Source organism: Molothrus ater, chromosome 20 (assembly GCF_012460135.2).
Source record: "Molothrus ater isolate BHLD 08-10-18 breed brown headed cowbird chromosome 20, BPBGC_Mater_1.1, whole genome shotgun sequence".
In the NCBI taxonomy this organism is placed as follows: domain Eukaryota; kingdom Metazoa; phylum Chordata; class Aves; order Passeriformes; family Icteridae; genus Molothrus; species Molothrus ater.
In genome coordinates this window covers 8,692,828-8,716,609 of record NC_050497.2, presented here as the reverse complement: position 1 = coordinate 8,716,609, position 23,782 = coordinate 8,692,828, and the positions used below count along the sequence as shown (strand labels likewise).

The following is a 23,782-nucleotide window of genomic DNA, read 5'->3' as shown; positions in this document are numbered from 1 at the left end:
GGAAGAGCTAAAGGCACCCCAGCGAGCTCTTTGCAGCTTGCACAGGGACCATGCCCCAGCTGCCCTCGAGATCCAGCTCAGGATCACCCTGGATGGGTGGGGAAGGTGCTGGCCCTTCACCTGGAGCTGGCTGGAGTGGGAATTGCTAAATATTGTTGTTCTGGAGGTGCAGGGGAGAGATGGGACCCCACATCTCACAGCAGAGAGAGATGGGACCCCAAATACCACAGAGAGAGAAATGGGACCTCAAATATCACACCAGAGAGAGATGGGACCCCAGATCTTACAGAGAGAGAGATGGGACCCCAAATCTCACAGCAAAGAGAGATGAGACCCCAAATCTCACACCAGAGGGAGAAGAGCATCCTGTACCCCATGAGGGCTCTGCTTTGGCAGAACCAGGAGGGCTGAGTGTGACAGTGACAGTTGCTCTTTAGAACAAGGTAAAAAAAGGAGATTTTTACCTGTAGCAGACTCAGGGTGGGGAGCACTCCAAGAAGCCAAGAAGGAGTGGGATCCAGTTGCTCTCAGGGGTCCCAAGCAGTGTCTGCAGCTCCAATAAAGGTGGCAGATGATGAGATTTCCTCCTGTTGTGGCACCAACACCAGACACCGTCAGTCCCTGAGGGGGTGGCCGGACCCTGCCCACAGCAGGAGCAGCCAGACGATTTTATGTCCTTGAAGCAGTGCCTGCTCCAGATGAAAATGGGAAGGGAATCCCTACAGAGCAGAGAGCCAACCCTCCACTCTCCAGCTCCCAGCCCCAGCTACACATCAGGAAATATTCCCTGGAAGGAAACTCAGGATGGCTGCTCAGCATTTACCCCCAAAAATTCCAGTTCTCCCTCCCCTGCACTGGCTCACTCGCACAGAGAAGACACCAAACAAAGCAGGGAAGTCTCCTAATAGTTTTATTGTTCCTTAGATAACTGTGGATAGTACAAATTTTTCCTCTTAAAAAAAAAATTAATTACCTTCACACTTCCATAAACAAAGCTTCCTATGGGAATCTGCTGCCACAGAATCTCCACGGAAGCGATTTCCAACCACCATAATGCTATGTAGATAGATAACAGTAAGAGAATATTCCTGTAATTATCAACATGAAATTGGTTACCTGTGTATAAGGGTGAACACTGACCTTTTTTTTTTTTTTGCCTTTTTAGAAACGAAAAAACCATCATTTATTAAATCCAAACTACATCATTGCATTTACAACATTCATTGCATAAACTGGACATACAAAGTTTTGCCACCTCTGGTAAATAACAGACATACATTATACAATATAGTTGCTGAATACATAAGTTCAAACAATATGGGTACAACAACTTGTTCATAATACATACTTAAACCATCGTGTTTAATAAGTTACTAAGACACAGATCCATGAGCTACTTCGGGTCTCAGCACAGTTAATCTAAGTGACAAGAACACAGTTGAGAGAGACAGTAGCTGCAATGGAAGGCAAAGAAAACTAACCTGTGGTAGGTCTTGTTGAGACAGCCAGAGCTCCTCACGGGTCAGCTTCTCCTGCTTTTCCTTTCCACACATCCATCACAGCTGCCCGTGACGCCGGGGGAATGTCCATGCAAGCCACACACGGAGGAGAGCGAGGCTCCCGAGGGTGAACTTCCAACAGTCATTGCCTTACTGCTTCAGGATGTTCTCTAGGTTTGCTATCAGAACAGAAACAAAACAAAACCCCAAACTGAAGTGGTTCTCTGAGTGCAGTTCCAGCTGCAAGTACACGGTTACTCGTGAGTCTATAACACAGGGCCAGACTTCTAGAAATGTAGAGGTAATGCTGATCTGTCAGGCTTACGCTGAATAATCCTCCATGATGTTGGTCTTAATTTTGGCAGCTGTTTATATGTTTACTTATTTAAAGTATGTTCCCTTAATAGCATTTTTTTAAATTAGTTTCTCCCTTTTTTTTCCTTTTTATCATTATTTTTTTTTTTAAATTTTCACTTTAATTTATTTATTTATTCTTCCCTCCCCCCAAACCCAGTTTCCAACCAAGGCCGGGCTACAACTCGTCGGAGCGGATGACGTGGAAGAGGGTGACGTTGTACAGGATTTGATGCCCGTTGTTCCAGGCGTAGAGAGCCCGATCCTTGGGGTTGTAGTCCAACATGGAGATGTGGGAGTACTTGTTCTGGAAGGGGATGTCGATGTACTCGTAGGTGGAGGCGTTGGTCTGGTAGGCGTAGTGCACCTTGGTGCCTCCCGAGTAGCCGTTGGTGACGTAGAGCGTGCCGCAGATGATGAAGGCCTCGCCGGCGCTGCGTTTCGGGTAGCTGGTGTTCCAGGTCTGCAGGCTCTGCAGGGTGTTGGGGTCCAACTTGCTGATGACGATGTTGCCGGCGTTCTGGTTGGTGGCGTAGACGGCCCAGAGCCCGTTCTCGTCCACCATGAGGTCGATGTCGGAGTGGCCGCCCCAGGCGTAGTGGTACATGTTGTTGTAGCCGGCGTAGTCCAGGCTGCGCGTCTTGAGGATGGTCTCCGTCTTCAAGTCGAACCTGATGATGATGTGGCTTTGGTATTTGTTGAAGTAGATGGAGCCGTTGTAGACCACCTGGCCCGTGCCCGACCAGGGGTGGGGCAGGCGGTGGGAGGTGAAGTTGTCGGTGTTCATGAAGTCCGCCATGGATTTGTACTCGCGGACGAAGCGGTTGTTGTGGTAGCTGTCCATGTACCAAACCTGCACGAGGGAAACGCAGGGGGTTAAGGAGAGTATTGGAATAACACCAATATCACTGGATGGGACGTGCCTGAGCTTGTCTGGCCCTTGCTGCTTGACCAAATAGTGGCACTGTGGTGTTTCACCCCACAGACACTTTTGGCTGGCTGGGTGTGTGGTGTTTCACCCCACAGACACTTTTGGCCGGCTGGGTGTGTGGTGTTTCACCCCACAGACACTTTTAGCTGCCTGGGTGTGTGGTGTTTCACCCCACAGACACTTTTGGCTGGCTGGGTGTGTGGTGTTTCACCCCACAGACACTCTTTCCTGCCTGGGTGCTGCAGCTGGCACTGCAGACAAGTCCAGGCCTGCAGGAGCTCTGGTGCTGCTGGGATGGAGCTTCCCCCCATAACAGGGGCTGCTCCTCAGGTTTCCCTCTGTGGAGAAGCTTTCAGGCCATGGTGAAGGAAAGGAGTCGGTTCTGATGGAGGCTTTGGATCCAGAGCTTTATTCTGGCCCTCAGGCCTCTGAATCCAGCACCAGCTCCAACAGAACTCCCTGAGCCCGTGGCTGCTGCTCCTTTGAACCCCGGGGAGAGGGGCAGGGAAGGAACACTGGGGACCACAAACCACGTATGGGGAGGGGGAAGTCTCAAGGGACAAAGGACACCTGGATGGCCCAATGTCCCTCCAGGGGTGTAAGGCATCTTTTGAATTCTGCCAATCACTAAAGGCCCTTCTGGAATGCCAGGATTGACAGACAGTGCTGGGAGGGGAAAGGAGAGGTGACTGACACACCTGGCAGGGAATTATCAGGGAGGAACCCGGGGCATCTGAGGCAAACCATGACATCGCACCGCACCGCAGCAGAGAGAAATCCACAGCCAGGAGTCGTGGAATCGTCATAAAATGGTTTGGAATGGAGATTAGAACTCAGCCCTGCCAAGGACGCTTTCCACCAGAGCAGGCTGCTCCAAATCTGGCCTTGAATCCAGCCAACATCTGTCACCTACATCCAGAAATAACCCCAATTTCTGGAGCCCCAAATCAGTCATGAAATCAACCCAACAGCAAAGCTTTCCCTGGGGGATAACCTGATATCTCCTTGGCTTAAGCGCTCCCCTGGGAACGCTGGTGGCTGGCACCACCCTCCCTTCCTGAGGGCAATTAGCAGCTTTTCCCTGGCTAAACCCAGCATTTTCAGTGCTGCTGCTGCTGCTTTTGCTTCCCGCGGTAACACTCAGTAAATTACAGCAGCTGCTGTGCACAGCTCCATTAATTTGGAATGCGGGAGCGAGGGATGCAATCACTCATTGTCAGGCAAATTCAGGCAAAAAGTCCATATTGGTTTAAAAATCATACACTTCTGCATCAAAAGCTTAAAGCGAGGCTGCTGAAATATAAGAGACAAAGACATCTAAATCTTGCTCTGGGTAGATTGGGGAGAGATTTTAGATCATCATTTAAGTGCCAGTTCACTGGGGACACTGTCTAGACTCCTTAAAAAAAAAAAAAAGCTTTTGTTATATGAAACCAATTCTGAGGCAAATGACCAAGCTGTGCAGTTAATATCCACAAGAAATATCCAGCCAGCCACTGACATTCTGGATGCAGTTGCTGCCTGAAAATGAGAGAGCTGCTTTCTGTAAGAGCCATTTAGGAAGGAGAAAAGGTAAATTTAGGAAGGAGAAAAGGTAAATTTAGGAAGGAGAAAAGGTAAATTTAGCAAGAGGGAAGCCTTTAAGGCTGCAGATTTGGGTGATGTCGTGCAGATTTCTTCTGCAAACCCCTTGCAAAATCTGACAGCTCTGTGTCTGGAGTGTGATCATCAGTCTTTGAGAAGGGCAGCCCAACATTTGGCTGCTGCCTTTGGGAAGTCACCTGGGGTCTCCAAAAACTTTGGAGGGAATTTCAGCCTTCTGTCATTGCCTCCCTGGAAAGCTGCAGAGGTGGGGAATGCACGTGTGGCAAATGGCTCTGACCCTCATCCCCAAACCTTGCTGGGCTTGGGGGTGGCTGCAAAAGCACCAGAGAACAGCCAGAGCTGGAAATGAAACTTCAGCTGAACCAGATTGGGAAATTATAGGGGAAAAAAATATCTAAAACGTAACTCTCTCTTTGCTGCTTCTATTTCATTATCTGGTATTAAAAATTCAACATGAAAATGTGTTGTTGTGCTCAGTTTTTAAAGCTCAGCAGAGCCCTGTGTCACCATGCAGGGGCTGCAGGACCCAAGAGCATTCCAAGCCCTGGAAAAGCAGGGATTGATGGATGAACAATGTCCCATCACAGCAGCTGGCTCTGAGCAACCTCCTCCTGCCCCCACACAGCCATCCCAGCTCTCAGCATCCACCTGCTGCTCCCACAGCACTCACAAATCTCCCCCAGCTGTGTTCCGTGGTTTCGTGACACGAACAAATGATCACAGGAACACCAAACCCCTCGTGGGGCTCGGGGACAGGAGCTGGGGATGATAAACTGCCCATCCCATGCTCACCTTCCCACTCTGCTGAGCAGCCAGTGGAGTTCACTTAATGGTGTGTTCCTAATAAAATTCCCAGCAGGTTTTATATATTAAATACACAGAGAGGCCTGGGAAGCTCCAGCTCCGGTTTGCAGCCTGCTTGTACAACAAAAATACGCTGCAGAAAAAGGCATGGCTAAAAAAAAAATACCAAAAAATAGCGGTTTGAGACAAAACCCTCTGAAGACACGGGAAGATCTTCAGCATCTGAACCACCAGCTTCAGCTGAAAATTGTTTTAGTGCCAAGGGAAGCAGCAAGCACAGCCTGAAGGGGACAATTCTGTCCCCTCTCTTGAGCAAAATGGGGGTGAAACCTTCCCATCTCACCTCTAAGCAGGGTTTTATTTGGGCTGGAGGGGAAATTTTGCTTAATAACTGTAAAATATGGAGGTGTTGAATTGGGGAACTAGTGCCAACCAGTTGGCTGCTGGAGGGAAAGGGCCTGACAACTCAAGTCACCTTCAAAGAAACCACCCAGGGGTGACTTCTCCAGAGCATCCCTTGTCCTCTCACAGCTACAGAGCTGATGCCAGGGCACAGATCCCAAAATAGGTGCCCTGATCCCGCCCTTGCTGGTGCCTTTATCCTTTGAAGGATGCTGCATGAAGGAGGGAATTACAGGCAGCCAAGCTTTCTGCTTCTTGTTTTGTTTTGCTGCCTGCAAATCCTCGGCAAACACTCGAGATATTTTCCATTCCATCAGTCACGGGGAGCTGGGATTGATTTTCAGCCAGTTATTGGCCTCCTACCTCCTTGGGATCAAAATTGAATGGTCTGAATGGAAAAAAATAAAAGTCCAAAACAAAGCAAAACAAATCTCTCTCTCTGGCTGCAGTCAGTTAATTCCTCACAGCAATGAAGGTGGAGGATGGAGGGCAAATGCAGGCAGATGACATTATCAGAGGTGCTGGCAGCAGAAGAGCAGCAGGGACCAGGACCACGGGTCCCTCTGCTCAGCCCCAGCTCCCTCCTGGCTGCCAAACACAGATTAGAAACCCAACACTTGCTTTTTTTCGCCACATAGACCTCATGGTGACAATTCTGAGCCCACGGAGTTTCAGCCAGGAAAGGCAGCAGTGCAGGGGCTGCTCAACTTCTCCTCATCCTCCCTCCCTGGGGGATGCTCAGCCCCTCCTGCTGCCAGCAGAGCCCGGTGGGATGGATGAGGACATTCCCAGTGGTGAATATTCACTGTCCTCAGGCACACGGGTGATGCTGTCACACACTCTTACCTTGTTCTCTCCCTCAGGAGCCAGAGGATCCGTCATCCACGATCCAAAGCGGGACCCCGAGGTTTTAATTGTGATCGGGTCACTTATTCCCGTCAGCTTCCCACAGGCTGGAAAAGAGGGGAAGGCTGATGAGCACCACGACAGCCCCCGAGGGGCACCGGCACCACCCCACCCGCTCCTCTGTGCCCTGCTAAGCTCGGTTTAATCACAGGGAATCGGCTCAGGAACAAGTGTCGGATGCTTTTGTTTGCTTCACACCTCTTAATGACAATTGCCCTTCTGGCTGTCCCCGAGAAAAGGAGCTGCGAGTGGCCCGGAATGGAGAATGAGAGCAGCAGGCAGGGGCAGGGAGGAGCTGCTCTGATCCAGATGAAAAGGCAGCCGTGGCTATTCCAGCCCTGCTGGAAACCTGCGATTGGTACGGGTTATGCGGAGGAGAGAAAAGAGGAAGGTGGAAAATGGCCCTCGATATAAATCTCCTCCCTGCAGGGATCATTTACCAGCTGCTTTCCCTCGTGTTGCACACTCAGGAGGATCCACACACACTGGTGGATCCTCCAGGCAGCTCTGGGACAGCAACCCCAGCTTGCCCCTCGTTGCATCTCATGTTGCACACTCAGGAGGATCACACACACTCAGGAGGATCACACACACACACTCAGGAAGATCACACACACTCAGGAGGATCACACACATTCAATAGGATCACACACACACTCAGGAGGATCACACATTCAGGAGGATCACACACACACTCAGGAAGATCACACACACACTCAGAGGATCACACACACATTCAGAGGATCACACACTCAGGAGGATCACACACATACTCAGGAGGATCACACACACACACAGGAGGATCACACACACACTCAGGAGGATCACACACACACACTGAGGAGGATCACACACATTCAGGAGGATCACACACACATTCAGGAGGATCACACACACACACTCAGGAGGATCACACACACACTCAGAGGATCACACACACACTGAGGAGGATCACACACACTAAGGAGGATCACACACACACACTCAGGAGGATCACACACACATTCAGGAGGATCACACACACACTCAGAGGATCACACACACACTCAGGAGGATCACACACACATTCAGGAGGATCACACACACATTCAGGAGGATCACACACACACACTCAGGAGAATCATACACACATTCAGGAGAATCACACACACACACTCAGAGGATCACACACACTCAGGAGGATCACACACACACTCAGGAGGATCACACACATTCAGGAGGATCACACACACTCAGGAGGATCACACACACACACTCAGGAGGATCACACACACACTGAGGAGGATCACACACACACTGAGGAGGATCACACACACACTCAGAGGATCACACACACTCAGGAGGATCACACACACACACTCAGGAGGATCACACACTGGTGGATCTCCAGCCAGCTCTGGGACAGGAGCCCCAGCACAGCAGGATGAAGGTGGGAGCATCCTGAGGGTCCTGCCTAGCTCAGCCTCACCAGCACAGGGATCACAGGGCACTGTGAGCCAGGTCTGGGGCACACCCAGGAGCTCCAAATCTGCTGAATTCAGGGAGCCAGTTCAGCTCCTTGCTGGGTTTCCAAGCCCTAAATATGAGGGGAAGCAGCAGCACCTCTGCTCCTGCTCATTTCCCAGTCCTGGCTCTGTCCCACCCCTCTCTGGGGCTGTCCATGGATCTGGAATGCTGCAGCCCCAGCATGGAAGGTGCAGCCACATCCCAGCCCCTTTCCCCAACAATATCCCCAAGTTTCAGCAGAGCTGCCACTCTGCTTCCCTGCCCCACCAAAATTTAACGTGAGTGCAGTGAGGAGGGACAGGGGAGGAGGGGGAGATGCCTCGGGAGGGACTGGGCTGCTGGGGGATGTCCTGTTGGGCAAGGAGAGCACATTTAAAACCCCAGAGCTCATTTAAAACCCCAGAGCCCATTTAAAACCCAGCCAGAGCCCATTTAAAACCCCATCCAGGGCAGAGGCAGTGGGGCACAGCCAGTACCTGGAGTTCAGGAGGTGTTTCCTGAGCTCTCCTTTTGGACGTGGGGTGGAGAAGCTGCCCTGGGTGCTGTGCTGGGGCTGCACTGCAGGCAGTGCCTGCTCAGCAGGACCCAGGGCTGGGCTGCAGGTGGGAGCCCCTGCAGGTGCTGCTGGAACACAGGGAGAGCTCTGCCAGCTCAGGACAAGGTCATCCTGCTCCAAATTAAAACCCTAGGATGGTTTGTTGTTAAGGACCATTAAAGGTTGTTTAGTCCAGCCCCCTGCAATGAGCAGGGACGTCTTCAACCAGATCAGGTTGCTGTCCAACCTGACCTTCGTGGAATCACAGAATTTACACCCTGAGCACCTCCAGAACTCTGCAATCCCTCTCAGCTGCCTCTCTCCTTGGCCTGTTCTCACCTGCATTGTAATTCCTGATCAGACACACGCACCTGCCTCAGCCAAAGGGATCCCCTTAGCCCAGGGCAGAGAACAGAGGGAGAAATTCCTGATGTGCACCAAGGGCACCAGCAGTGTCCCCACAGCCTCCAGACCCAGGCAGATCAAGAGAGGTGCCCCCAAAAAGCAGAGCTTTGGTGAGACACGAGGCACAGGAATTTGCCCTCCTGCCTGCTGCAGTCCAAACCTCTCAGCTCAGAGGGAGAGCAAAGAGATGCAATGGGTTAAAAAAACCAAATTTTAATGTCTTGCAAGGGTCCAGCCTTCCCCTAATCCCAGATCTGCCTTCCATTATCACAGCCCTACGTTGCTGTCACTTTATCTCCTCCTCCCATTTCCCTGGAGAGGAGCGTGCTGTAAAAGCTCATTGATTAAAAAACAAAACAAAACAAAACAAAAAAACACCAGTCAAAAAAAAGCAGCAGCAGCTGATAAAGGTAAACCAGTGTTGTTTGCAACATCTCCTACACGTTGTTTAGCTAGAGGCACACACAGCCCAGCTCCTCAGCAATGCAGGAGGGCTCTTCTCTCTCCTGCTGTAAACCCATCCCAGGCTGCTGGGGGGAATTCAACACGGATTTTGAAGATCCTGAGTGAGCGTTGCCACCCAGGCACGGACAGCTCCAGCCCCTGGGATCCTCACCCACCTGAGGAGATGCACAGCACACCTGCAATATCAGCAGCTGAGCCTTCTGCAGAGCCCCCCACCCCGTCAGGTGGGGTTCTATGGGAATTCCAGGTCACTCAGGGACAGCTGTGCCACAGAAAAGCTCATCCTGCTGCTCACCCAGGGGTCCAGGACAGGGAAACCTGTGAGGAGCAGATTTAGGGCCTCACAGAGGAGCTGCTTTCGCTCCTCTTCACCCAGAGCTATTCAGCTCCTTTCTCCTGGCCACAAATCAGCCTTTCCCCAAGTGTCCCTCTGTCCTGCCATGAGATGCATCCCCGCTTCAGCTGCACAAGGAATTTTCCAGCAGGAGCGGGTGGGACCAGCCCTCCCTTCCTCCCAGGGTGCCACCACCTCCTCTCCAGCTCTGGATGCTGCCCACAAGTCCTGCCTGGCAGCTCCCAGCAGCTCCTCCACCAACGCACAGGCACCAGCTCCTTCTGGGCTCGTGGTTCTGCTGCTACAGCCAGGATCCTGCTCCATCTTCCCAGGAAGCCAAGGATTGATCCCAATCCCAATCCCCATCCCAATCCCAATCCCAATCCCAGTCCCAGTCCCAGTCCCAGCCCTCCAGGCAGGGATGGGGCTGTGGCGGCTCAGCTGGGCTTGGATCTTGCCTCTGTTGCCTGGCTGGGAGCACCCCATCCCAAAATCGTCAGGGATGGCTCCATCCCATCCCAAAATTGTCAGGGATGGCTCCATCCCATCCCATCCCAAAACCATCAGGGATGGCTCCATCTCCATCTCCATCCCAAACCATCAGGGATGGCTCCATCCCCATCCCAAAACCATCAGGGATGGCTCCATCCCATCCCAAACCATCAGGGATGGCTCCATCCCCATCCCAAACCATCAGGGATGGCTCCATCCCCATCCCAAAACCATCAGGGATGGCTCCATCTCCATCTCCATCCCAAAACCATCAGAGATGGCTCCATGCCCATCCCTGCACCAGGATTTTCCCCAAGGAACTCTTGCCCTGCCTGAGTTAAATTCCCCCTAGATCCAAGGAGTGCCAAGCCCTGCACCTCCTCTTAGGAACATTAATGCAAAGGCTAAAATCCCTGTGTAAATAGGGATCTTTAGGAGTGTAAACAGAAACACAGATTGAAGCTGCCATTATTGATTTTTCCCCGCCCTCCACACACATGCCAGGGTCAGGAAGTGTTTTCACTATTGATCCATCAATAATGCTTAGGAAACCCAAAATGCAAAACAGGACCTTGGCTAAGGAAAAGGCCCTGCCAAGGCTCAGAGCTCCCTGGGAGAGGTGAACTGGGTGTGAGTGTGGCACATCCCTCCCCTCCCCTTGGCCTGTGCTTGTTGCAGCAGCTCCCTGACCCTGTTTGGGGCACACAAACTCCAGGGGAGCAGGAGAAAAACCTTTCTCCCAGCTAAAACCTTCTCCTTGAGACATCAGCGAGCCCAACGAGCCCAATGGAGCAGAAAACCTGCGGCAAAGTGAAATCCTCGGCAATCAGGGCCTCATTGTGTGGCAGCAAAGCATTTGTAAGGCTGTTATCTGAATTTAACTCAATTAGCAACCATTTCCAGTGGTTTACACACCAGAGAGATAAACAGCATTGGAAATTCAATCCGTGCTCTTTCTTTTAAGTGACCAAATAAATCAGCTTCCTGAGTGAGCAGCAAATCCTCTGGGATGAGCCTCTGGGAGGCACAGAACCCATCTCTGTGAGCAGCCAGGGCTGCTGCAAAAGAGCTGCCCTGACCCCAGAGAGAGAGCAAGGGCAGGAAGAAGCCAAAAAGCCCAGCTAAAGACTCAAAAAGATTTTTAGAAACTGCCAAAAGTTCCTAGACAAGGTTACCTGCAAGAGCTCAGCATCCCTACCTGCCTCCTTCTTACCTGGGCTGCTGGTCCCAGCTGGACTTGAGTGTGAAGGGATGGGATGTGCAGAAAGGGTTAATGGTCCAAGAGCAGATTCTAATTTTTTGGAGCCCTGAATGGTTTGGGAGCTACTCCTTAAAGCCTGCCTAGGGTCAGTGGGAGGATTGTCCCAGCTTCCCTGGCTGGAATGGCTTTGTTGAAAGAACTGTCCCCAAGGCTGAAGTCTCAAATCCCTGCCCCTGCTTCCTCTCCCTGTGACCCACAGCTCCTCCTCATCTTCAGGGGATGGGCTGAAGGCTCTGGGTGCAGCAAGGGGACCCCTCCTTGGGCATCTTCTCCTCTGCCTTCAGCAGGGCAGGGATGAGAGGATCCATCTGCCAGGAGGTCTCTGTGTGCCCTTGGTCCACCCCACCCTCCTGGGCCTGTTCTCCTTTCTTATCTTTCCTTCTTATCTGTTCATCCTTCCTTATCTTTCCACTGCACCGTGCCCACCTGACAGAGCTCCAGGAATTGGGGACTCCATGTCCCCATGAGGCTTTCAGGGGGAAGTTCAAGAGGGTGAGGGCAAGGTGAGAGTATCCCTCCTTGCCCAACCCTGCTGCCCTCCCTGTGGCCATCACAGGGGAAAGGGGCAGAAAGCCCCAGCCTGTCCTGCTCTCAAACCAAGCCTGGGCCACCAGCACTCATTAATTAATGAGAAATTAAACTCTGATCTCTCTTGGCCAGGGGGTTTTTACCTGTCCCAAGGGTACCTCGGTGCCTGACTTGTTCAAATACTCTGAGCATCCACGTTTAAATGGGAATTTTACTCTCTGGGTGAGATGGAACCTGCAAGGGACGTCCAAGGAACCAGAGGATGGAAATGCAGAGGGAATGGAGGGGAGGTGGCTGCTCACAGTGTGGAGGCATCTAGAAACAAGCAAAATCAACCCCAGCAGCAGAGCCAAGAGAGAAACAAAGTGTTACCTTGCCAAGGATATCAAGTGCTCAGAAGAGATCTGATCTTCCGTGAAGTTACCTGAGAGTGTAATTTCGTATGTGCTACCAAAATAGACTGCAGAGCAGTTAATGTGTTTGGATTATCTAAATGGCGTGGCAAGAAAGTCAATAATGGAAGGAGAAATTAAATCAAGTCAGAGCTGGCCCAACAAATGGTGCAGAGAGTCCTTGCAGCTGTGGGAGGCAGTGCCCTTTCCTCCTTCCCCCTGTGTTTGGGGCCACGCGTTGGGTTTGGTGGCAGCTGAGACTCCCCACAACAGCCCCAGGAGTTTCAGTCAATTCCAACCCTCTGGATGAGGTCGAGTCCCTGGTGGTTTAGCAGCAGCCTGGTGGAAATGGCTCCCTTCTCCCTCAGGGGATGGGAGAGGGAGGATTCACATCCCGCGCAGGGGCAGGACCACACCGCGGCCCAGCTCCTCATGCTCTGCTCCGGGGGGATTGGCAAGATGCAAAAACAAAGAAAGGAAACCGAGGGAAACCGAGGCACAGCCCCACACCCCCCACCACGAGCAGAGCCCTTTGCTGACGGACCAGGTCCAGGGATGCAGAAGCAAAAGGGGTGCAAGTGTTGGCTTTGCATAAGCGTGAGCTGCCACTTATGCAAGCGCCGCCCACACGCCCGCTCCGCTCCGCGGGGAGAGGAGAGGAGAGGAGCATCCTGAAGCGCTCACACCACGAGCAGCATTGCTCCTGCCAGTAATCCTGGGCAGGACTACTCCCAGGAGGAATGTTCCTGGTGGCATAACCCTTGGCAGGATGGCCCCTGGCTGCGTGGAGCTCATCCCTCGCGGCCGGGCACGGCACCAGATGTCCAGCGGGGCATCTCTGCCTCCGGCCGGGATGCGTGCGTTGGCGCCGGTGGCCTTGGAGCCACCGTGGTGGTTCTGAGCCTACCTAATTTTTGCATGCATGCACGAAGCCTTTCTTCAAGATTTGACACTCTGTTCTGAAGCTCTTCGTAGTCATAGGCGCCAATCTCCTCCTGGAGTTCGTTTAGAACTGACGTCAGATTCTGGACCTCCTCTTTAAACTGCAATACCAATTTGGCATCGGCTTTGTACTCTTCCAACACTGGTATCAAAGGCCTAAGTTCCTCCATTTTCGCTTTTATTGCCTGCAAGGTTAAAATAAGCTCGGTTCAGTGCTATGCGTGCAAAAATCTGCAACACTCTGCCTTGACCTGGGTGCTTCCTATGGGAGCGAAATGTTCACATTTCCCACAATTATTAGCATTAAAATTAGCTCAATTATTATTTTTGGTCCGAATGATGTCTTGGCAAGAACATATTAAACAGGCTGCAGAACACCAAAATATTTGGGAAAGGCCTTTATTTGTCATTTTTAGAATGCAACATCTTAGGGTTACATGCTTCAGATCACATACACAAAGAGTTGTTGTTTTTTTTTTTTCTTTTTTTTTCTTTCCAAAAAATAAAAGAAAATAAGATATATATGCATTGACAAGGGTTTCAAACTATTCATGAAATGCATCTACAATTGCATGCAAAGGAAGATCTCGGTTGTGTGGTTCAAGGTTCCTTAGTGAGATATGGTGCTAATTTGGAAAATAATCAAAAAAAATCAATGCATGGTGCAAAATGCTCTGTGGCCCTCTTTTCATGGTTACATGGGAGTGAACTGCTTCTTCAGTCACTGCAGCATTGAAAAAACTTGCTTTTTAGTTAGCCCTGTAAGCAAGAAAATGAAATACTGTTGAGGATCTAGCTCACTAACCTGCCTTATATAGATAGCCATTCATAGACAAATACTCTTACGGCACTAAAGAGAGAAAAAAAACCAACACAAGAGCTCCAAAGCACTCACAGTTTAATGCTGGCATTAGCAGGAACAAAATGCTGTGCCTGTTCTTTCAAATGCTGCTTTGGCAGCAAATTAGACAAAAAATTCCTCACTGGTTTCAAGCACGGAACAGAAAAACAAAATTCATTATCAGATGGATTTTGCAGAAATGAATTTTTTTTTCTTTTTTAATTTTTTTTTTGCTTTTTTGCTTATTTAAAGGCTCAGAATGCAGCATTTTGTTGCAGATGCTTTGCTCCAGCAGCTAATGAGTAGACATTAATATGCATGCACCTACCCGTTAATGAAGCTGTGTTAGAACACCCAAAGTCCCTGGTGCTGCTCAAATTACAGTGGCCAAGCTCCCAGCACCCAGGGCTGTGACATCTGCCTGTGTCCTGAAGCTTTTTGGGGCTGAACAGGATCAGGAATTCCTCCTCAGCCTCCTTCCCATCCATCCCCTCCTATTTAAGCCAAGAGGATTTTTCCCTCCCGGGCTTCGCACGTGGGGAATGTTTTAAATTTTATTTCATTTCAAGTTCCCTGGGCAATGGGGAGGGTTGAACTCATCAGAGTGGTGGAGGGGGGGAAAACAATAATAACTGAAATAAAGAAATAATTAAATAAAAGAAACTCATGCTCAAGTCTTTCCATCCAGACTGCAGAGCTAAATTTAGGGTCCTGCAGTAACTGGAGATGGGGAGCGGAGGAGGTGGAGTTGGTGAAAAGTTTTAAGAACCATCTTCCCAGCTTTTTATGAGATAATCATGGTATTTCAGTATTTAGCATTAAAAAAAAAATCTGCTTTAAAATACCAGCCAGCTGCCTGCAAATGAGGGTGGGAATCAGCTGGGTGGCTGATCAGAAAAGTCCCCAAATTCCACCAGAAATCTCTTCCATTCGATTTTTTATATCTATTAACCCACAGCACGGCTAAAATTTAAGATTCCAGTATTGCTCAGAACATCTTTTTTGGCAATTTCATTCATCCTCAAGCAACTTCCTGAGGGTTTGGCCACTGCTCCCAGTGCCAGCTGCATTCCAGAGGCTGCAGCTCCTCTCCCCCTCTGCCCAGCACCAGGACACCACACAAAACCCATCAGAAGGTGCTGCCTCTGCTGCCAACACCCCAAATTGGCCAAAATCCTGGAGATGTGCAGGTTGCCAGCCTGAGGACAGCTGTAATAATTGTATTTTGTTTTGTTTTGTTTTGTTTTTTTCAGGGGGGGTGATGTTTGATTGATAAACTCCTTTCTCCAGCCACCCCCAGGGGAGATGGGGTTTGGTGACTGCCCGCTGTGGTTTGCCACGTGCTGCAGGAATGCAAAGGGAGCCCCAGTTCTTGGGGTTTTTTCCCCAAGAAATGGGTGCTGGGCATGGCATGGAGAAGCTGCCTGGCCACAGAGGGGAGCCCACCTCACCCAGAGCTGGGGTGATTCCCTGCAGACCCCCCTGATGGAATCACCCTGCACCGCCCTGTTTCGGGCACACGGGTGGGTGTGGGAGCACCGAGATTTGTGCTTTTGCCCTAAAACAAGACGCAGGGCTGAGGGTGTGAGGCCACAGCCTGGATCTGGCTGTGCTTTGGGCAGGAAGGACCCCACAGCTGGGCTCCCCTGATGGGAGCCAGGGCCACAATCCCCTGGGCACAGCTCCCGTAGCAGTTTGGAAATCAGACCTACCTTAAACTGCCTTGCCAGGTGCTGCTTGTGGCTTTCTTCCACTTGCTTAAATTTGGATTCCAGTCCCCTCATCTGGTTTTCCATCTTCTCCACGTACTGTAGGTCTCTCTGAGTCCTCCTGTCCAACACCTCTATCGACTGGGACATGTTTTGCACCTGCCAAACGAGAAGGGACTCATTAAAAAGTGCTGCCAGCAGCGAGGCAGCCCCCCTTGCATCCCAAGGCTGACCTTTCCCACAAGCTCAGCACAGCTAAAGGGCAATCAGCCCATGCATTATTTACTGCCTCATCAACAGCAGCTCCCAGATTACCACCCCGTGCTCTAAAACACAGCAAAACTGCTTTCATAAATGATTTTTTTCCTTTCTGCAGAGAAGGATTCAGCAATCTGACATGGAAATGAGGGGTGTAGTTGAGGTTAAACTCAGGCTGGCCTCTCTGACAGGCACCTGCTGTGGCACGGGGTGAGCTCAGAGGTGACAGCAGCACACCTGGCTGGGGGGAAAAGCTCCAGCCCAGGTGCACATTTCCATCCCCTGGTGAGCACAAACCAGCAGAACTTCATGATCCACCCAGCCTGCTCCAGCAGCACCTGCCACATCCAACCCAGGGGCAGGGAGGGCATCCTGGGGCCGGGGAGCACCGGGCATGGTTGGCACCCCTGTGGGAGCCGAGCGGTGCCGCATTCCCGCCCGGAGCCCATCTGGCCCCGCCAGGGAATGATGCAAGGAGCCTGGCTGGGCTGGCGGTGACAAAACGAGCTGGAGGTGTGAGGAGGGGAGGGGAACGCCAGCGAGGCTGACCTGATTTTGAAGGTTGGCTGCCATCTGAATTATTAAGATATTCCCTCCTGTTTTCCAGGCTGGGAGAGGTGGAACGGGTCTGACGTCAGCTCCTATTTAGCACCGAGCCGTATTTAAGGGCTCTGCAGCGGGGCCGGACGTGTCTGTCCCACGGTGGGGACGTGACAGGGCTCAGCCCACGGGTGCTGCTCCTGCCACCGCCACGTCACCCCAGCCGTGCCACCACCACCATGACGTCTGTGGGTGAAGTGAATCAGGCACCCAGCCTGCTGCTGCTGCTGCTGCTGCGTCAGGGCCTTGCTCCTGAGCCAGCCTGATCCCAGCCTGATCCCAGCCTGTCTCCATCCTGATCCTATCCTGATTCCATCCTGCTCCCAGCCCGCTCCCAGCCTGATCCCATCATGCTCCCATCCTGCTTCCAGCCTGATTCCATCCTGTTCCTATTCTGATTCCATCCTGCTCCCAGCCCACTCCCATCCTGATCCCATCCTGTTCCTATCCTGCTTCCATCCTGCTCCCAGCCCGATCCCATCATGCTCCCATCCTGCTTCCAGCCTGATTTCATCCTGTTCCTATCCTGATTCCATCCTGCTCCCATCCTGCTCCCATCCTGCTCTCAGCCTGCTCCCAGTCCGCTCCCATCCTGATTCCATCCTGCTCCCAATCCACTCCCATCCTGATCCCATCCTGATCCCATCCTGCTCCCATCCTGCTCCAGCCTGATTCCATCCTGCTCCCAGCCCACTCCCATCCTGATCCCATCCTTCTCCCATCCTGCTTGGCTGTGGGTGGATGGATGGATCTGCTCCCCGGATGGATGGGTGCCACATCCGCTCCTGTCTGCATCCTCACTGCAGCCAAGCTGGGGTGGGGAGGGAAGGAGTGGTGAAAATCCCACATTTCCTCTGGCAAATCCCACTGCGGTGGGCTGGGACTTACCTGGAGTGGCAGAGTGAGGGCACGGCAGGACAGCACAGGGCAAATGCCAAGGGTGCCCCTCCAGCTTGGAAAAACCATCACAGTGCCCGTTGCTCATGCAGGATGACACTGAAACTATTGCAGGGGTCTATTAAAAATGTATGGATGAGCTGCATGGCAAAGGCCAACAGGCTTTGGAGTGTTCTGTACAACTGCTCCGGGGGCCAGAGTGTTCCTCAGCAAAGGTGAAGCTATTTGTGGTCTCTGAGGCTCAGAGATGAAGCAGCAGCAGCACCCTGACCTCCCCAGGAGCTGCTCAGGGAGGTGTGAGGAGCAGGGAAGTGCAGAACAAGGTTTGGAGGAGAAAAGAGCAAAGCTGAGCTCAGCCAGAGCCTGGTCAGCTCTCATTAAGCTGTGCCTACCGCAGGGAATGTCAGCTCTCAGCGGGTGTTAATTCACCTGGGCTGCATGTGGAGGGGTTTGAAGACCTCTCTGTGCCCTGAGGCAGGAGAAGAGGAGCCTTAGACAAGCATGGCTGGGCTGCCAAGCTACTTTTATTCCAGTCATCCAGCCTGTCCTTCGAGCTGAGCAGCAGAATTGTTCCAAGGAGCAGAGAGAGGGGTGACTTGTAGGGCTCATGCAAAATTAATCCCATTTATTCCACTAGTGCCTAACCCCAGCTGCAAATAACCAGAAAAAGAGCGTTTCTGTAATGACAGAGCAATACCTGAGTCTGCTGAGTAAAATTTTGGGAGGCTCCTTGGGCTCTCTCTCAGGTGGTGGGAAGGGAGGGATGTACTCTGCTCTGAGAGCATCTCGCCCAGGCTGCTGCCCTCAAACACCTCTGGAACGTTTCTGCTCCCCCCTGAAGCACAGGAAAATTCCCTCCTCACGTGCCTCTGCACAGAGGTGCCTCAAATGAGCTGCTGTGCTGTTCTGGGGTGGGTTTCACAAGCCCAGAGTGGGTGTTTGTTGCCTGTGTTGTTTTCCATCGGGCGAGGTCCTGGCCAGATTTGCAGGGATGAGCCTGAGAATCCTGCCAGCCCCAGCACTGAGGATCTGCCTCTTTTCCCTCATTAGCATATTATGCCCTTGATCCAGCAAAGCACTTTGGCACATGATTAGGTTTCAATGAGCCTGTTGGAGCCCAGGCTGAAGCATGTACAGAAGTGCTCTAATGAACTCAGGCCCAAGGATAGTGCCTCTTAAATTCCCTCAGCTCCATCCATCAGCTGCAGTCCTCCAACCTCGCCTGAAAATGCTTTTTGCCTCCTCTCTCAGCCTGAAACCTCATTTTCACCAAGATAATGTGAGACAGATACCTGTGGCTGTCTGGGAGAAAAGAGTTATTTTTAGCAGTTGAAATAGGAAATTAATACAAATGAAGCTTCCAGTGCTGCTCTTGTCATCCTGTTTGAGGAGCTGATTCACAATTAAACCAGAGTCACAGGGAGTCAGCGTTGGCCTGATGACCTCAGTGAGGTTTATAAGGTCAGATCCAAGGTTTAAACCCTGCTCAAACTTCCCTGTGGATCAGCCTTTCCTGGCAGCTCCAAAAGGGTTGTTCTGAGCCCAGCTCTGGGGTTTCAGCTGGGATCAACCTTCAGCCTTGGGGAGCTGCACAAACTGATGGAGCAAGAGGAATCTTGGGGGAGATTTCCAAGGTTTGGGGGAAAAATCAGCAGAGAAATGGACTCAGCTGATGGTTCAGGAAATGAAAAGTTCATCTGATAAGGTTTGCACGAGGCAGTGATGGCTGAGAAGAGATGGCACCGTCCTGGGAGTGACCACCAGAGGAACAAAAAGAGCTGTAAAATCTGGAAATCAGCACTGGCTGAGAGGAAGGATTGGCAGGAAACCAGAAATGGTTTCACCGGCAGAAGAGGAAGCTGTGCCTGATAACAGGGCCAGACAAATAAACAAATCAATCAATCAATCAGATTCTGTTTGGAGATCAAACACAACGTGATGATGAGCAGGACTGAGGCGATGTCCTGGTTTGGGTGCAGTCCAAGGGCTGCACTCAGCACCTGCCGCGTGTGAGGCTGGAAGGACTCGGCGTGGCCCAGCCAAGGATGAGCTCAGACACCTCGAGTGTCAAACCCTGGGCTGAACACCCTGTGCAGCCCTGGCTGCCCTCCCTCCCCTCTGTGACCTGCCAGGGTGCCCAGCACTCCTTCCCTTCCTACACACGTCCTCATCCCCGTGAGCTGAGCACGGATGGATGGCAGCTCTGAACCTCCAAATCCCAAAAGATTCCTGCATGGAGATTTCCCTGAAGATGCTCTAATTGCTTTGTGTGCACACACATGCAGCTGATGCCTTGCAACACCATTTCCATGGGTGAATTCCACGCCTGCTCCTTGGAAAGCCCAACCACAATTTCCCCCTTGACACATTGTGCTGCTTCCTCTGCTGCCAGGGAGAAACCAGGAGCTGCAATTTCCCCCCATCGCAGAGCCAGGGTTAGAATGCCAGCTGAGGGAAGGAGATTTCAGGATTGAAATCCTCCCTGGGAAGCTGGAAGCTCTGCTCTGCAGTTGTTTGCAACTCCAGGGATGATAAGTTCAGCCTCCATCGGGATCAGATGTCTGGCACTAAGAGCCTGTTCCTTATTTTGGGGTTTTTCATATAGGTTAGCGTGGGAGTGAGATGCAGCCGGATTAGCAGGCAGGTATCATATCCCACAACACACGCCCAGAAATCCTGCTCCTCCCTCACTTTTTCTCCATTGGCAGCCAGAGAGCTGCATTAAAAAAAACCCCACTGAGCACCTCCACCCTCCTGATGTTATCCCAGGTCTCCCATTCCCAACTCCTGCCCATCAGCAGAGGGCATTGGGTCAAATCCTGATTGTTTGGAGTGGATGAGGAGTTCTGGGAGCACCTCTGAGCTGTTTATAAATCCTGCTGCCTCTCAGGAGCAAAAGCACCCAGGGTGTTATTGCTGTGAGAAAGAAAAGCCTGACTTGGGATTATTTTTAGCAGCCTCTGACAACCCAAAGGATTGTTTTAGGGCTGAATGTTTCCTGGCTGGCTTTATTGTCCCCAGCACATGGGGAAATCAGTTAAGTGGAGGTTTAATATTGTTAGAGGGAATTAATACAGCAGCTTTCCCCAAAGCAGCAGGATGAAAATTCTTTTGTCATGCACGGCACAGGCCAATATAGCATTAGGGGATGGGGTTTAATTATATATCCAGCACAGGAGCCAGCTCATATTTGCAAGACAAGAGCACAATTTCACATGAAACAGCATTTCTTCACTGAAATCTATTATCTGGAAAATTCCTTGTTATTGGGGATGTTTCCCTAATGAGATTTTTTGATCTTTTCGGACAGCAGACTATTAAAAACTAATCAAGAGGATGTCAACGTTAGGCAGAAAACCACAGAGAGTCATCTCTGTGCTACCTGCTGGCGACAGCTTGCAGGGTTTCACTTGACCTTTTCAATACCACCTTGCCTAGAAAAGCTTGGCTTTGGGCTTTTAATTCTCTCTCCTCTCCTGTTGCTGAGTCTGCTCTCAAACTGCTTGTGCCAACAGAATAAAAAAAAGGGGATTTTTTTTTTATTTTTAAGATTTTTTTTTTTAGAGATACGGTTCAATATTGGTGCTTTGATCTCAGCAGTTTTCCCTTGACCTTAGGCCAGGCTCTCCTCTCAGAAAACACTTAAAGAGAATTCTCCTCCTGCCCTCAGCTGATTATTCCCCACTACACACACAGGGACAGCTCCCCATGGAAAAACCATCCCAAGGGGTTTTCCCTGGAAACCAAGGCTCAGCTCAGGTTTCTCTCCCACCAAACCAAAGCACTTTTGGCAGCAGGGGCCAAGCATTACCTTTTCTAGGAGTTGTCTCAGCTGCTTTGTCCTGGCATCACGCGAGCACATCGTCTGCTGAGGTGCCACCACTGTGCATATACAACGTCCCTCGCTGTCCTGGGCAGAGCTGTACACCTGCCAGCTTTCCTCTGGGTTGGTAGGCAACACCTAATTAACACAGGGAGAGATGGGTTAATTAACCAGGGGAGGCCTGGCAGGGCTCTGGGAGGTGAAGGGGGATGAGGACGTGGCAGGGAGTGGAGGCTCCTCCGAGGGCCCAGCTGGCAAAATTCACTTGGAATGCAAAAATATGGATTGGGGACGAATCAGAGAAAGCTCTGAAAAGGAGAGGAAGAGCTGAAAACACGAAGGCAACGCGAGTGGGAAAGCAGGGACACAGGGAACAGTGAAAATTCCGGGTGCTGGGCACATCGGGGTGGGAGCCCTGCCCTGCTGCGGTGACAGAGCCCTCCTAAACACGGGGACAGGGATGGGGACAGAGCCCTCCTTAACATGGGGACAGGGATGGGGACAGAGCCCTCCTTAACATGGGGACAGGGATGGGGACAGAGCCCTCCTTAACATGGGGACAGGGATGGGGACAGAGTCCTTAACACGGGGACAGGGATGGGGACAGAGCCCTTAACATGGGGACAGGGATGGGGACAGAGCCCTCCTAAACATGGGGACAGGGATGGGGACAGTGCCCTCCTTAACACCGGGACAGGGATGGGGACAGAGCCCTCCTTAACACGGGGACAGGGATGGGGACAGAGCCCTTAACACCGGGACAGGGATGGGGACAGAGCCCTCCTAAACATGGAGACAGGGATGGGGACAGAGTCCTTAACACGGGGACAGGGATGGGGACAGAGCCCTCCTAAACACGGGGACAGGGATGGGGACAGAGCCCTCCTAAACATGGGGACAGGGATGGGGACAGAGCCCTCCTTAACACGGGGACAGGGATGGGGACAGAGCCCTCCTAAACATGGGGACAGGGATGGGGACAGAGCCCTTAACACGGGGACAGGGATGGGGACAGAGCCCTCCTTAACATGGGGACAGGGATGGGGACAGAGTCCTTAACACGGGGACAGGGATGGGGACAGAGCCCTCCTAAACACGGGGACAGGGATGGGGACAGAGTCCTTAACATGGGGACAGAGATGGGGACAGAGCCCTCCTTAACACGGGGACAGGGATGGGGACAGAGCCCTCCTAAACACGGGGACAGGGATGGGGACAGAGCCCTCCTTAACACGGGGACAGGGATGGGGACAGAGCCCTTAACACTGGGACAGGGACGTGCCCGGGCCACCAGGGAGGGCACAGTGCCCTGCCGAGGGCTGAGCAGTGCCCCCAGCTCTGCAGAGCCCGCCGGGGTCTGGGGCCGGGTCTGGCAGCCGGGGACGCGCTGGGCTGAGCGCACGGACACCGCGAGGTACGGACACACGGACACCCTGAATTACAGACACCCCAAGGCATGGACACCACGAGGTTTGGACAGTCTGAGGTACGGACACCCCGAATTATGGACGCCCCAGGGCATGGATACCCCAAGTCACAGACACCCCAAGGTATGGACACCCCAAGGCACGGACATCCCGAATTACGGGCACCCCGAGGCACGGACACCCCGAATTACGGGCACCCCGACCTACGGACACCCCGACCTACGGACACCCCGAGTTCCGTTCCCCCCCCTCTCTGTGCCCGTTCCCCGGGCATGAGGAGCTTCCCGGACAATCTCTCCCCTCCGCTCCAGGCAGGGGAAGCCCGGAGCCGAGCCCTGTGCAGAATCCCCAGCAGGGACGCGATGCAGCGCTGAGGGCACGCCGGGGAACAGAGCCCACCCCAAACACAGCGCGTTCCCCTCTCTGCTCTCAATTTTCCTTCTGTCTCACGGCATAATCCATTAGTTAATCCTAACCCAGGCTCGGAGCACTTTGAAAGTGTCACCGTGTCCCCAACCAGAAGGGAAATGTTCCTTCCACCACTTCCCTACAGAACAAATCACCTTGCAAATGCCCACGTTGACAGACATGCCCGGGCGGACGCGCAATTGGATTCCCTGGCTAAAACAACCGGGGAAAAAAAAAAAAAAAAAAGAATAATAAATGGATCTCATAAACCCTGACAACGTGGAGAAAAAAAATAAAAAGATCCCAGCTCCATTCACTGAGCAGCACAAGAACCACACGGAATACTCCGGGAACAGCAGAGCTGCAGCAGCGGGGCTCTGTCAGAAAGCACGAGCGTGCAGCCTGCAGGAGAAAGGTGCCCGACTCTCCCTGCTCAGGGAAGACAGACAGACAGACTG

General features: G+C 52.0%; 1 protein-coding gene across 2 annotated transcripts in view; it reads right to left on the bottom strand.

Annotated features, from left to right (window-relative positions):
• Positions 1-893: 893 nt before the first annotated feature.
• OLFM1 (olfactomedin 1) overlaps positions 894-23,782 on the bottom strand; it is a 36,089-nt gene continuing 13,200 nt past the window's right edge. For both annotated transcript variants that reach the window (XM_036394033.2, XM_036394032.2), the window contains exons 2-6: positions 21,478-21,627; positions 15,915-16,070; positions 13,327-13,546; positions 6,442-6,548; positions 894-2,706 (exon numbers count right to left, since the gene is read on the bottom strand). In XM_036394033.2, coding sequence (XP_036249926.1) covers positions 2,032-2,706; positions 6,442-6,548; positions 13,327-13,546; positions 15,915-16,070; positions 21,478-21,627 — 1,308 coding nt within the window. In that variant the 3' untranslated portion in view covers positions 894-2,031. The remainder of the gene's footprint in view (positions 2,707-6,441; positions 6,549-13,326; positions 13,547-15,914; positions 16,071-21,477; positions 21,628-23,782) is intronic.